The sequence below is a fragment of the Cydia pomonella genome, chromosome 12, assembly GCF_033807575.1.
Source record: "Cydia pomonella isolate Wapato2018A chromosome 12, ilCydPomo1, whole genome shotgun sequence".
In the NCBI taxonomy this organism is placed as follows: domain Eukaryota; kingdom Metazoa; phylum Arthropoda; class Insecta; order Lepidoptera; family Tortricidae; genus Cydia; species Cydia pomonella.
Window position 1 is genome coordinate 9,546,061 of NC_084714.1, and position 14,934 is coordinate 9,560,994.

A 14,934-nucleotide genomic window follows, 5' to 3' on the forward strand; every position below is an offset into this window, starting at 1 on the left:
GAACGCCGATATATATGAAAACGATGCGCTTGCGCTTAGCGTTCACTCGGTCAGTTATCAGATTTCTCGCCCGTTACTTATTAAAAAACAATGAACTAAAGGGGTTCAGTGGCCAGTTTACGGTGAATTACCTAAACAGTCTTTTTCTACATTTGTAAAAAATATGAATAAAGAATATCTAGTGTAGACAACTTCCATAAAGTGCCGGAAACATCTTTATTCATTTAGTGAACTCGTCACTACGCGACTAGTAGCCGACACAGGCATTGTACACTATTTAGTGCTTAATTTAATTACAAAAAGCGAAATTATCTAATCGTATCAAATTCCGCCATCCTAGTAGCGATTGGTTCAGTCGAATCACGCCACCGCAAACAACGAATGCGAGAGGTCGTCTTGCTTGGACTTTGATGTCTCTACATTGGTAGGGGTTACTGAAGTTATCTTCCAATCCTTGCGTTTTGTGGGTGAACAACTTATACACGACTAAGTACAAACAGATCTTTAATAATATCATATGCTTATTTATTCATATTTTCATTCAGTCTTTTGCATCCGATACTCCTCCACTGGTAATAGCAAAGATAGCCTCGCTTTCAGGCAAGTCAGGAGAGTCATAGATCTTCGCGATACGATTTTCTCCTCTTCCCTTTCTTAAAGAAATTCTGGTGGTTGATGCGTGTGCGAGGATATTTCCCCCAATTGGCTTCTTTGGGTCTACTTGAAAAGACAGCGTGGCTCCTGGATCGGCGGTCATCTGGTTTGTAATGAATACAGCTACATTGTACTCCTCAGATATCTGCAACGTGATATATTTTTGTATTTACTAACGTGACGGTGATGGTGTCCCTGGTGTTATCGTTTAAAGAGAGATGTCTTATCAGAGTTATGTTTATATCGTTTTAAACGGGTGCCATGTGCTACATTTATCTACATAACTTAGTCTCAATAGTATCAATAAAGTCAAAGACCTCGGTCGAAGCCGGATGCAGTACCTATTATCTGGTCACCTTATTGATCTTTAACTCATTGCGGAATGATTTTGGGGAGTATGACTGTATAGTTTGAAGGAGTGTAAACATTTGATAGTATAGTAGTGACTTAGGCATGACATTTTGAACATAATTAGATGACTGTATATGACGTGTAAACGTAAAAAACATAAATTGGTTTGACTATCGATAGTTGAACATGGCACACATTTAACACTTTTTGTATCCCATAAAAAAAATAGGTTCCCATTTGTGTTTTGGATAAGCTAGGTCTAAAAAAAAAAAAAATTATCAAGCATCATTCAACTCATTCAATCATCTCGCAAAGTAACAACATTCTGCTTACATGCGAACAGCATGTTTGAGCATATCGAATCATCCTATTGTTTTCTTATCAAAAAATACCAACCGGCCTACTCTGAATCAATGGATAGGTACGTATTTAGTAATGTTACACATCAATCCGATCCGATAATCTCATTAGCGAGATTGTAGCATTGATAAGGGTAAACAGATTTATCGACTGAGTGCCTACCGCCAACTTCGAAAAATAGAAAATCGTTATCTGCCTCTCTATTGCTCGAATGGATGACTGATAAATAAATAATAAATAAATATTACAGGACATTATTACACAAATAGACTAAGTCCCACGGTAATCTCAATAAGGCTTGTGTTGTAGGTACTTTGACAACGATGTATATAATATATAAATACTTAAATACATTGAAAACACCCATGACTCAGGCACAAATATCCGTGCTCATCACACAAATGAATGCCCTTACCAGGATTTGAACCCGGGACCATCGACTTCATAGGCAGGGTCACTATCCACTAGGCCAGACCGGTCGTCAGATAAAGAGACAGAAAACGATTTTAGATTTTTCTACATTAGTGGTAGGCCCTCTGGTAATATTGACTACATCAATATCGATTCGTGGGAATTGCGCATATCGCGCGATAGCACACTTGACCCTCATGTATTAATAGGTCATTAAATAATTGGGTTGGAGTTATTTAAGGTGAATTACAATTGCACTATGTCAGGTGGAACGGTATCTTTGAATTTCCATTGTGCGTAGTCACATACCAACTTCTGTATGCATAGTTTTTTACCTTATTCAGTAATAATATAGAAAAAATATAAGAATAGAGCAAATATACAAGTAGAGCGGTGCTGCTGGGTTCAGAATCCGGCGGATACTAAATACCAACAAGTACCAATAACCTACCATTTGCTCTTCAGCAGAGGAAAATATCGCGAGGACTTTGGCCTACCTTTAAAACGTTTCCTCTCTGGGTCGGTAGGTCAAGTGGTAATGGCTCTTCCTTTTTAGGGTTCCGTAGCCAAATGGCAAAAAACGGAACCCTTATAGATTCGTCATGTCCGTCTGTCTGTCCGATTCTGTCACAGCCACTTTTTTCCGAAACTATAAAAGCTATACTGTTCAAACTTGGCAAGTAGATGTATTCTATGAACCGCATTATGATGTTTACACAAAAATAGAAAAAAAACAAAAAATTTTGGGGGTTCCCCATACTTAGAACTGAAACTCAAAAAATGTTTTTTCATCAAACCCATACGTGTGGGGTATCTATGGATAGGTCTTTAAAAATGATATTGAGGTTTCTAATATCATTTTTTTCTAAACTGAATAGTTTGCGCGACAGACACTTCCAAAGTGGTAAAAAGTGTGCCCCCCCCCCCCCCGTAACTTCTAAAATAACAGAATGAAAAATCTAAAAAAAATATATGATATACATTGCCATGCAAACTTCCACCGAAAATTGGTTCGAACGAGATCTAGTAAGTAGTTTTTTTTTAAAACGTCATAAAAATTCAAAAAAATTTTTTTTTTTGGCCAACCCATACGTGTGGGGTATCTAAGGATAGGTCTTCAAAAATGATATTTAGGTTTATAATATCATTTTTTTCTAAACTGAATAGTTTGCGCGAGAGACACTTCCAAAATGAAAAAAAGTGTGTCCTGTAACTTCTAAAATAACGGAATGAAAAATCTAAAAAAAATATATGATATACATTACCATGCAAACTTCCAACGAAAATTGGTTTGAACCATATCTAGTAAGTAGTTTTTTTAATACGTCATAAATGGTACGGAACCCTTCATGGGCGAGTCCGACTCGCACTTGGCCGCTTTTTTAGTGACTGCATGCGCCTATGGAATTAGATTTCCAGGACTTTCGCTAACTGCTGTTGGCGAACAGCAAATTCGCCATGACCGGAGAAGCCCACTCCAAGCAACTCCATGATAAACTATGACCAACAGTTTGAACATTCCTAAAGGCATCATTAACACACCTTTTGCAGCCCCCGCGCTGGAGAAGTTCACTCTAAACAACGCTATGATAGAGAGCATTAGGTATGAACAGTTGAAACCCTAATGGTAATATTCTCCTACCTTCTGGAGTCGTGACAGGACCTGCGCTAGCTTCTGTTGGCGGTCTGCGAGCTCCCCACGCCCGGAGAAGTCCACTCTAAACAAAGCCATGATGGAGTCGATGATCAGCAGTTTGAACACCCCGCCCTCTTCGTGAAACTTCGCTGCCACGTAGTCTAGGAGCTCCGCCTTGAAAATATGTGAAAGTAAAAAGTGCTTGATCCTGTCCATATACAAGGAAGTACTAAGAGGGTTAGGTATTACATCTACCTTTTTGCGTTGCAGAACACTTTCTACTGAGAAATAAAGGTAGGTATATATTATTGTTATATCCCATAGCAGAAACTTTTTTAGTACTTCTTCCTGCCTATAGTGCCTTTTTCAGTTCGATTAAATTTAAATCATATTTAGTTGGAACAGAGTCGTTTTTGCATTGTTTGGTTCAATTTTCGAACAATGCAAAATCAACTCTATTTCCTACATGGTAGGTTAAAATTTCAGTGGCAAATTTTGGATTTTTCATTTATATGGCTGGGCCTTATAGGAAGATAAATAACAAGCCCTTTTGGTCTCTTGTTCTCCAGATGAATGAAATAACGGAGTTTCTATAGAATTTGACGCTTTTCTTTTCCGAGTTTTGAAGGCTGATAGATTGTGAGTAGATTGCACTGTAATTGGAATGTGTAAGTACTCGTAATCTACCTTAGTTGTCAAAACTGCGGCTAAAATATTGGGCATTAAGTACTTTTGCTTTGTTTATGTTTCAATAATTGGCGGTAAAATATCATCTGATATAATACAATTGCAGTATAATCGACATTCGACACGCAAAATCTATTAGCGATGACGCCGTTTATCTAATAATATACAATATACTTACATGTATAGTTCAAGTGGTACCCTAATATCTAAAATTAATCTTAAAAACACATAATTCGCCACGAATTGTGAATTGCCTATTCGTTTTTTTTTATACTACGCCGGTGGCAAACAAGCATACGACCCGCCTGATGGTAAGCAGTCTCCGTAGCCTATGTACGCCTGCAACTCCATAGGAGTTACATGCGCGTTGCCGACCCTAACACCCCTCCCCCCCTCGTTGAGTGAATGAGTATGAGTATGAATATGAGTTGAAATTGCTAATGTCGACTCCATAGCTCGCTATTCTTACCATGCGATAAAAACTCCCGATGCTTAGTCATAATTTATTTCATAGAAGTTTGGCATTTAAAATACCACTTGCCCTCTGCTGGCATTTTGAGATTAGTCCGGTTTCCTCACGATGTTTTCCTTCACGGAAAAGCGACTAAATATCAAATGATATTTAGTACATAAGTTCTGAGAAACTCATTTGTACGAGCCGGGTTAGAACTAGAACCCACGACCTCCGGATTGAAAAGTCGCACGCTCTTGCCGCTAGGCCACCAGTGCTTCTCTAAAGGGCTATATGTATATACTGTATAACGTTGAACGATACACGTGCGAATAGGTAATTCGCAACTTGTATCGATTTAAACACTCCCTTCGGTCGTGTTTTAATTTATCGCCACTCTTTACGAATTTCCTACTTTTCGTACTTGTATCGTAATGTACTATATCTGAGAATGATAGGACGAGTTTAGGTTTGACACTGTTACATTTTAAAGCTATGGCATACTTATCATCATAAATGGCTATTTGCAAGCCTCACCTATTCACATCTCGTATTACCTAACATTTATAGTATTAAGTTGATAAATTGTATTGTGTAAGTGAAAATTAATTTTCATGAACAATGTTTGCCATATTTCTCGCCTGAAACACAGGGAATCCTAGTTCAGGCACATGTAAACCATCACTTGTAATCTTATACCTTTAAACGAGCAATTCTTGTATGTATATATATGTTATGGACCAAGTGATAAATTGGGCATTTTTCATAATGCCCGGGCATTATGAAAAATGCCCAATTTGAGATGGCCATGTGATAATAAATATGCAAATAATTAAATTGCCCGGGCATTATACATACTGCCGCTCACCTATTGGGCAAAGTAATAAGAAATCATTTTTCAATACTATTATTGTTAATTTTGACATTAAAGTGAACGTAAACTTCCTTCGTTTCCTAAGATGCATATAGCTATGATTATACATCATCTGCCTGCGCCATTTCCCATCATCTGGGGTCGGCTCTCCTTGTCCGTTTTCTCCATTCTGGGAAATTTTGGCGATATCTGGGTTCATATTTGCTTGTTTCAGGTCTTTTTGGACCGTCGTTAGCCAAGTGGCGGAGGGCTTTCCGCGCCCATGCTTCGTTGATGGTATGTCTAGGGCTACTCGCACCATGTGGTCTTCAGAGCGCCTGAGGATGTGTCCATACCAGCGCAAACGTTTTTCTTGGACTTTTTCAACTATGGGGGCGATTTTGAAGCTACCTCTGATATATTCGTTCCTGATTTTGTCGAGCCTGGTGACGCCCGCTGGCCAGCGTAACATGTGCATCTCAGTGGTGTGCAGCTTTGTGAGATGTTTCTTGGTAGGTTCCATACAAAATAGCGGGGCGGATCGTGGTTTTGTAGAGTTTCCCTTTGGTTTTTAGGGGCATTCTTTTTGTTTCATACCTATGGTTATACAACTAGAAATATAACCCAGAAGAAGCCTAAAGATACTGCTACAAAACAACAACGCTAGAAGATCCGATACTCCAGCATCGTGGCGCCGGTGCTGCTTAACTGGGTAGCGGTGGTCAAGGAAATCACCGCGGAGTTGGGCCGAACCGTCGACGCCAATCCGGTGAGGACAGGCTTTCGGTTCTAGCTCAAATCAGAAGAGGAGTACCGTACGGTGTTCAAATATCTCTAAAAATTGGACAATGCCGTAGAGTGGAACACCTATGAGTTAGACTCGAAGAAGAAGATGAAGGTGGCGCTCCAAGCTTTACCAGCAGATACGCCACTAGACGAAATCAAGAACGCTTGCGTGGACCTCGGATTCACTGTAGAGCACATCAAACAGATAAACGCCAGAGAGGGCAAGCCGGGCTGCGTTTACTTCTTGCAGCTCGCCGCCCTCCCTCCCCCTCCTCCTCGCGAGAATGAATGAATTTCTCTTCCTGAACTCATTTATAATAGAAGTATAGAGGTGGAAATCTGGACCACCGCAGTGTCACAGCTGTCAGGGCTTCAGACACCATTCGAAGGTCGGTCATAGTCCGCAAAAGTGCGTCCATTGTGCAGACCTCATCCAGCAACAAAATGCCGCAGGCCAAAAGAAGAGCCCTGTACATGCGCCAACTACACGGGCTCTCATCTAGCCAGTTACAGGAGATGCCCCGTGTATCTGAGAGAGGCCCATAATTGGAAGGCGGGCATGAACGCACACACGGTCTGTAAGAAGGCAGGCCCGGTGACGAAGGCTAGCTTTGCAAAACCCACGGTGGAGTAGTCGGCGCCCGCATCCCTGATGGCGCTGGCGAATGCCCCTACTCAAGGCGGCGAAAGAGACCAACCAGCGGCCACCAACACCACCAAAAAGGCTACAAAGAAGACGAAGTCCACAGCTCCTGAAGCCGCAGCTCTAACCCAGCAGCAAGTGACAAGGATCTGGCTGTAATTTATAATAATAATAATAATAAAGTTTATTGCTTTGAAATAAATTTTTCAGCGTTTAATCTTATATGTACATCTATAGCTCTATATAAGCTTGACGGCCAATCCCTGGCATCCGTAGTTATTGCGTGCAGATTTTCATGCCTCCCGAAAAACGTCTCTTGGGGCATTCTTCCACAATGTGCGTAGTTGTTTGGTCTGGCGCGCCACATTACAGTTTGGTGAGGGTTTGTAACCCCATTTGTAGAGGTTGTGTTTACAGCAGCTGACGTCGGACCTTATTCTGTTCACTGTAATTCAGATCTTTCGTGGCTCGTCTAGACTGGGTGGTTATTTTGTTGATCTCGATACTGATACGCGCATGTAATACCTCTGGTGTTTCAGGCGTCCATAGGCTACGGTGACTGCTTACCATCAGGCGGGCCGTATGCTTGTTTGCCACTGTCGTGGTATAAAAAAAATACTGTTGGAAAACTGAGTTTGTGTGCAGTACGAGTTCCAGTTTTCCTTCCATTCCATGTTAACGTCGAAGCATACTGGGCCCTGGATTTGGGAGTCTGACTAGATAGGTCTACGAGATTTGAGCCGTGCGTTAGGGAAGCTACCCAGTGTTTTTTCTGTTTTATTTATGTAGCTAACCAGAGTCCTCTCCTTCTACATGGTTGAGAGGATGAACCTGAAGAAGCATGTCGTCGCAGTATTCCTCGAACCAGAGTAGGCGTTCGACAAGGTCTGGCATGAGGGCCTGCAAGCCAAAGCTGTCAACGTCATCGGCCCCACGTCGAGTCATACACTTTGTCAACGCCTTCCTCACCAACCGACGCTTTCAAGTGGCAGTTGACCTCGCGGGAGTCCCACAAGAAAGCTATCTATCGCCATCTTGTTATGCTTAGTACACCGATGATATTTCGGTGGTTGGCCGCGTCAAGCTGGGTCTATTCGCAGACGACGCAGCGTACTATGCGTCGTCCATCACACCAACCCACGCCTCACTGAAGATAAATCGCTAGATTGATGTCCTACCTGAGTGGCTGACCAAACGGAGGTTCTAGTTGAACGTCACCAAGACGCAGCCGCTCCTCACGAGAGCAGCCCATGCGAGCAATTACTAGGCGAGGAGATATATTGGAAGTACATGGCACAATTCCTAGAGGTCACACAGGGGCATCACAACGGAGCAACACACGGAGGAGTTAGTGAGACGGGCTATAACTGCGCGTACCCTGCTTTGTCTACTGCTCCACAGCAGCCATCCCCCATACGCACAAAGCTGGGGATCTATAAGACTTACTTGCCAGGACTCTCCTGCTAGGAGACGCTGAGTCTCCAAGCGATTGTTAGAGCGCCGCCAAAAAGGGCCAGAAATGGCCACCTCAAACCCCCCAGAAAGGGAAGTAAAAAAATTAAGTAGGTTTTTACTATAATTCGAAACTTAATTACAAAAATAAGATCCGTCCGTGTCCATCCGTATTCGGTTTTAATTCAGTCCAAAACTAAATAAAAACAGTGAGCGTTTTACAGTAAACAGTGAATCACTTGACGTCCGCACGTTGCTATCACCGGCTCTGGTTGGTCAACGCGTGTCACGCGTTTGTTTTTCTCCTCGCACCTCATCCAATGTATCTTTATTATCAAATTGCCCAACGACCACGTAGCAATATTCATAATGACCAGACAATGTGATAACTAATGAAGTTCAGGTAATAATTTATCACTTGGCCCGATATAGCTTGCCATTATTCATAATGCCCGGGCATTATATATAATGCCCACATTAATCACTTGGTCCATGACATATATATTTCTGTGATATCGGAAACGGCTCTAACGATTTCGCTGAAATTTGGTATATGGGGGTTTTTGGGGGTATACAATCTATCTAGATTAGTCTTATGTTTGGGAAAACGCGTGTTTTCGAGTTTTCATGCGTTTTTCTTTCGACGCAGAATATGGTCGCTAATTTCGTATTGCCGGCCACTGTCCGTCTGGTCCAGCGGGTTAAGACGCGGACTGCTAAACGAGTGTTACGGGTTCGAATCTTGCCCGGTGATTAACTTTTTTTTTTTTTTTATATGTTCAAGTTTATATATAATTTTTCAATTTTTATTTTTTTAGACAAGTTTAATTTAGTAAAAAAAAATACCTATGTAATAAGAGAAATTGACAATAGATGGCGTTACTCCGTGACAAGTGCTGTAAGGTTAAAATCGATTGTAAATAATAATAATTGTCAGTCCACATTTTACTTTTTAAGCTTATGTAGATTATCACCTGTATACCACCATATTACAATAAATAGTTATAACCGAGCAAAGCTCGGTCGCCCAGGTACTGTACTATTATATGAATGTAACCATGGAATAGGTGTTTTTAAATAAATTATGTTTATGTTTATTTTTAGGAGTAGCGTAAATGAGACCGGTGGGATACTCAAACTCCATCTTTTTAAAGTCGTTTGAGGATCTTAATTCTTTGTTTTAATGAAGTAGCAAGCAGTGTTGGCCGAACATTAGTTAGAATTGATCATTAACCATTACAAATTGAACCGTAAACTGTAACCGTCCGTTACGGTTTACGGTTCAATTTGTAATGGTTAATGGTCAATTCTAATTAACGTACCTACTACGGCCAACACTGGTAACAAGTAGGTAGCAATCTTCCCTTTGGTAATTAAAGGTGATGGTGGTACGAGGTGGTGGGTGGTGCTGATGGTTTCATGGTGGATGGGAAAAATATTAAACCATAATAGGTTTACATCTGTATGTACAATTTAAAGACTATTATGGTTTATATGTACTGTACCTGATGCTCTGATGTGTAAGCTCTAGCGTAGAGAACATTATCTAGGACAGCATTCTGGTCCAAGTTGAATCTGTCAGCAATAGGCCGAAGTCTATCTGGGCGACTGGACCGCTAATTAAGGAAACTATTCGGTATTGTTTTACGGAACACACTAATTTTATTTTGTCATTATTTATAACTAAAAACATGTTACTCTATTTTAACCTACTTCTAATAGCCGTATTTATTGATCTGAAACTTTGTACATGTAGGTATACTTATGCAGTGGCGGGGCAAGACCAAAATTTTATGTGGGCAAGGTACATTTAGCGAGGCCCTTTGGTGGCGCAAGAAATGACGAACATTTTTACGTTGTGTCCGAGATATACTTATTTGGGGCGCGAGGCCCCTCGAACCGCGAGGCCGCGGGCGGTGGCCCCAATGCCGGATTTAAAGGTCTGGAGGCCTCGGGCAATAAAGTAGTGAAAGCCCCCTAGCCCCAAATTATTTTCCAAATAAAATGGTAAATTTTCCGAAGTCTCTATTGTGGGGGCCCCCCTTTTGTGGAGGCCCGGGGGCTGTAGCCCCAGTTGCCCTCCCCTAAATCCGGCCCTGGGTGACCCACGTCGCCCACGCCTAACGCCGTCTCTGCACTTATGCTTACATAATATACGCACTTAGATGACTTCTAGATGATAATTTCACCATTGAGCTGATCTGATGATTGAGCCTGAAAATGGACAAGGGAACCCTTCGGTGTGCCTATTGTAGACACTTCGAGAGTACTCTCATATGATTCGTTTAATAAAAAATTGGCAACGGCCACGGACATGGCGAAACTATAATGCGGGGTACACTCTCGTCGAGACACCCCGACAACGTGTGTGTGCATAACTGCTCCTTTTTCGTCTCGTCTCGCGGTTCTCCGATTATTTCATTTCATAGTTTCAACGATAAACACATAATAGTAGGCAATCCCAGCTCACCCCGTAGTTGGGGTTAGAAGAGATAGCAATGGGGTGAGATGGGAAAATTGCTAGGGTTGACACTTTCGGATTATGACAATAGCTTGACTTGTCAATAGAATATTTTATTTATATTCTGTCGGTGTCGGTCTTTTTTTTTACGGTGAAACTATAAATTTTAGGAAAAAAGTTAAATGTTGCGATTGTTGTACATAAAATGAACATTCACATATATTTTTCCATAATTTTTTGTCGGCCCATTTAGAAGAAATAGCCTCTAGAAAGTAACAGATTTTCGACAAAAACGGCGCGTAGCGCCTTAATTAACAACCTTGAACTACAAACACCAACTCCCTCCTCTATTGTATCATCCCCACTCTTGACCCAACTGTCCCCGTTGTCGTCCCAACTCACTCCTCAATATACAGCCTACTCACCCAATAAAACTCTAACTTTGGCAAATTTCACATAAAAACGAAGTTAAATTCAAACAAAAATCCGCCGCTCTCGAGCATCAACTTTGACAGTGAATTTGTGTTCTAAAATTGTATTTTTATAACAAAGTACCCTTAGAGGCATGGAACCTGCCCTATACTTCATTCAAGCAATACGTCAAAAATGCACTTCTCAAAAAGGGATACTATAAAATAGATGACTACTTGGGAGACACGGAATCATGGCCAAGTATCCAGTCTCAAAAGCTGTAATAGTTTTGCGTGCAGTGTCCCGGAGAGGCATATGGCGCTGTTGTTTCTAGCTGTTCAACCTTATGTATTAATGTTTGTTATGTTTTAGTTATTTTGATGATGACATTGACATATTAAATACATAGTAGTTATGTATTCTGTAGAAATTTTTTGTTTTTTTTATTCTTTGACATTTGGAGAACCTTTTGAATTTTGAATTTTGAAAATTTTTGAATTTTGAATTTTGAATTATGATTTGGCAACTTACTGTTGCCAAAAGAAGAAAAAATATGTCTAAAAATATAATCAAATGACTTTAAGAGCTACCTGAGGCCAAAAATGAAAGTAGCTACTTATAAAATAAATTATGGATTCGCATCCCTACTCCCCCCGCAATCTCTACTCACCCCATTTTACGGTATACCTTATGCGCAAGAGGAATTTTATTATAACAACATGTTGATTAATATGCGCGATAAACTAACAGCATTAATAACTACCAATTTATGGGCTATTATTATTGTTGCGCATTTAAAGAGGTAGGTAAAACACGTGTTCTTAATCTCATTCTTGTAATGTATGGTTTCGGTTGGTTAAATCCGTGAATAAAGTACCTAAATAGTAGTAAAAGCAGTAAAAAAATCTAATTACGATTGTGATTCGATCTATAACAAAAAAAAATGTTTTATAGGAAAATAAACATTTGTAAAATGTAGAACATTCTACCGAGGCACACCAAACGAGAATGTTCAGTCGGAGGAATCTTGGATATAGAGGTCAAGGCCGATTTTAATACATGAGTGACTTTATTAAACGACTTCCTGATCCGGTCCGGTGCGAAGGACCATGAACTGCGTTCTTTCATATTTTGCGTAGTTTTCGACTCTAGTACTATACATATATATAAAGGTGGTATTTAAACACGCCACCCAGTAGTACGATTATTGTAATATAATCATTATCTTTATTGAAGCAAAGAAGAAAATCAACAGTATAAAAAAAACATTGTTTACATTTATATCATGGCGTGTTTCCATACTTGAGCGTCTAATTTATTCCATTGGGTACAGTTCGACCTAAAAAGGACCTTAATGTTTTGCAAAGAGAATATGCATAAGTAGACATACTTTTTGCAAGCTATCAGCATAATATCGCATGCTTTTATACTTGACCGTGGTCATCAACGGCCATGACCACTACACGATCTATTGTCATGATACCTAAATCAGGGGGCGTAGCCAAGATCGTTTGCGCTACGACAACGAAACGCTTTCTGTCTCTCTTTCACTCTCCCATATAAGTGCGATAGAGAGTAGAGACAGATGGCGTTTCGTTGTCATAAATAAATAAATATTATAGGACATTATTACACACGTTGTCATAGCGCAAATGATTGTCATCGTGGCCAGGGAACCTAACTATATGTATGAAATTGTATGTTGTCACTTTTATATTATCGTGGACAATATCATCCACGATATTTCACTACGGTCGATAGTAAAATAAAAATAACTGCATAATTGTGTCGATCGACCGATAAATAAATGTTAGCGAGGGGCGACCGCAATAACGCAGGTCCATCCATTTAAATATACGATGATTGTATGAGCATGAACATGTGGTTGTGGGGTAACTATTTATGGAAATTAAAACAATTATTGGTAATATTTTCTACATCGAAGACCTTAATGTTCCATTACTTACGAGTAATACAATAAACAGAAAACAGGACTCACTTATGCTTATAGGATGAGATGGATTTACGTATGTATTTGGTTTGTCATAGGAATAGTTTGTGCAGCATACGAACGAACGGCCTAATCCTGTCAGGTTTAGGTTTTGTAGTGATTAGGTACTTTCCTCGATTGTTTAAGTATAGTTCAATGTGGGTAATACCGTCTATAAGAGAGGACCAGCTACAAGCTCTTTAGTCGCTTTTAAGTCATACGTTTGTAAACGTACTCCACTTAAAAAAAGGTCGGTAGAGCAAAGGAGTGAAGCTCTTCCTTTCTGACTCTCTCTGCACGACATAACTCTTAAGTACTTAAATAAATAAATACTAGAGTTATTGCCCTATCTTCCCTGCAATCGCTGTAAATTTAGGAATCTAAACGCTTTATACCTATATTTAAAGGATACAACGTATGTTCAGTGTCTAGGAACATAACTTTCCCTCCATGGTAGCCGCTGGGCGTAGGTATCTGCGTGGTCACGCAGAGAGTGTGAGACAGCTGGGTCTTCCCGGTACGAAACTCTCCGAACACTTCTGTTATTGCCATTGACTCTATTCCACCAGCCAACAGTTTACTACGATCAAAATACCTAACATTAACATTTTGCTCTATTCTATGGTTAATAGACTGAAATTGCTTATACTTACTCTAATTCGCTACTTCCCGTACTAATTTTAAACACTTGCTTTCGTTTATCGCTTACTTCTAAAGCAGTCATGAAGCCAAGTGTGACAACTTTTTGGCATGCTTCTTTAATTTTGTCTACTTTTGCATCCGAAAATCCTTTTATATTACATAGTTTTTTCTTCGTGGACATTTGAATACCTTTGATGGTACAGATGCCAGCTGTTTTCAGTTTTTTAATATCGGCTACATTTATGCCATGCTTTTGTAATATATCAACATCTTGAAAAAATGTTTCTTCTTCTGTGTCTGATACATTTTCATCGAGAGCTTGTTCTAGCATTGTTAAAATTGTAAACTGTAGTTTTAAATGATTGATAATGATAATTAACTTTCCGATACAATACGATTAGAAAACTTTGGCGCCAATTTTTTTTTTTTAATGCAAAATGGATATTTCCGTAAAAATGTTTATGACGGCAACAAAAATTGTATTACTCAAAATTATTAAAAAAAAAAAAATGTTTTGATATATATATCTATGATATTTTTTATAAAATCGGTTTGTATATATATATTTGTTGGCATTGCGTCTATATGAGATTTAAATAAAAAATGAAGTAATTTGTCTATTCCTATTATCTTCAGTGTTGCCAGTAATAATATTTTTCCCCGGCAAACTTAAAGCCTTAACAGACTACCGCACTGGACAGCGACCTTGGTGCTGTCGAAATACCCCTTTCTCGCTCTAACTTATTCCGTCCTTAACGCATGTACGGCGACCACCATCGACCACCTTACATACTATAGATGCATACATGCGTCTCAGTCGCATCGCACCAAAGCCTCCGACGTCGCGGTCCGGTGCGGTAATCTCGGTAGATACTTTAAGTCAACTTTAAGTATACTAAAAAAAACGTCTTTAAACAACTTCGAAATACGTTATAAACATAGATGTACATATACGTTCTTGAAATAAATTTAAGAAATGTCTTACATACTTTATTTAAAAATCATGTTAATTATTATAATTTAATAATTTTCTTATTACTAAACTAAATGCTGACCAAAGAATACAATTCTCACTAGGAGATGCTAACCTATACTCTTTGATGCTGACTTATGAAAAATCGATTAATTTCCTTTCAGTGTGTGGCA

At 39.6% G+C, this 14,934-nt stretch overlaps 1 protein-coding gene across 1 annotated transcript; it reads right to left on the reverse strand.

The window, feature by feature from the left end:
• Positions 1–487: 487 nt before the first annotated feature.
• Positions 488–14,830, reverse strand: LOC133523475 (meiotic recombination protein DMC1/LIM15 homolog). Its single transcript, XM_061859082.1, has 5 exons — positions 13,800–14,830; positions 13,559–13,726; positions 9,790–9,892; positions 3,419–3,586; positions 488–799 (listed from the first exon to the last, which is right to left on the reverse strand). The coding sequence occupies exons 1-5, from the start codon at positions 14,117–14,119 to the stop codon at positions 542–544; spliced, it is 1,017 nt and encodes a 338-aa protein (XP_061715066.1). The 5' UTR covers positions 14,120–14,830; the 3' UTR covers positions 488–541.
• Between the last annotated feature and the right edge of the window lie 104 nt (positions 14,831–14,934).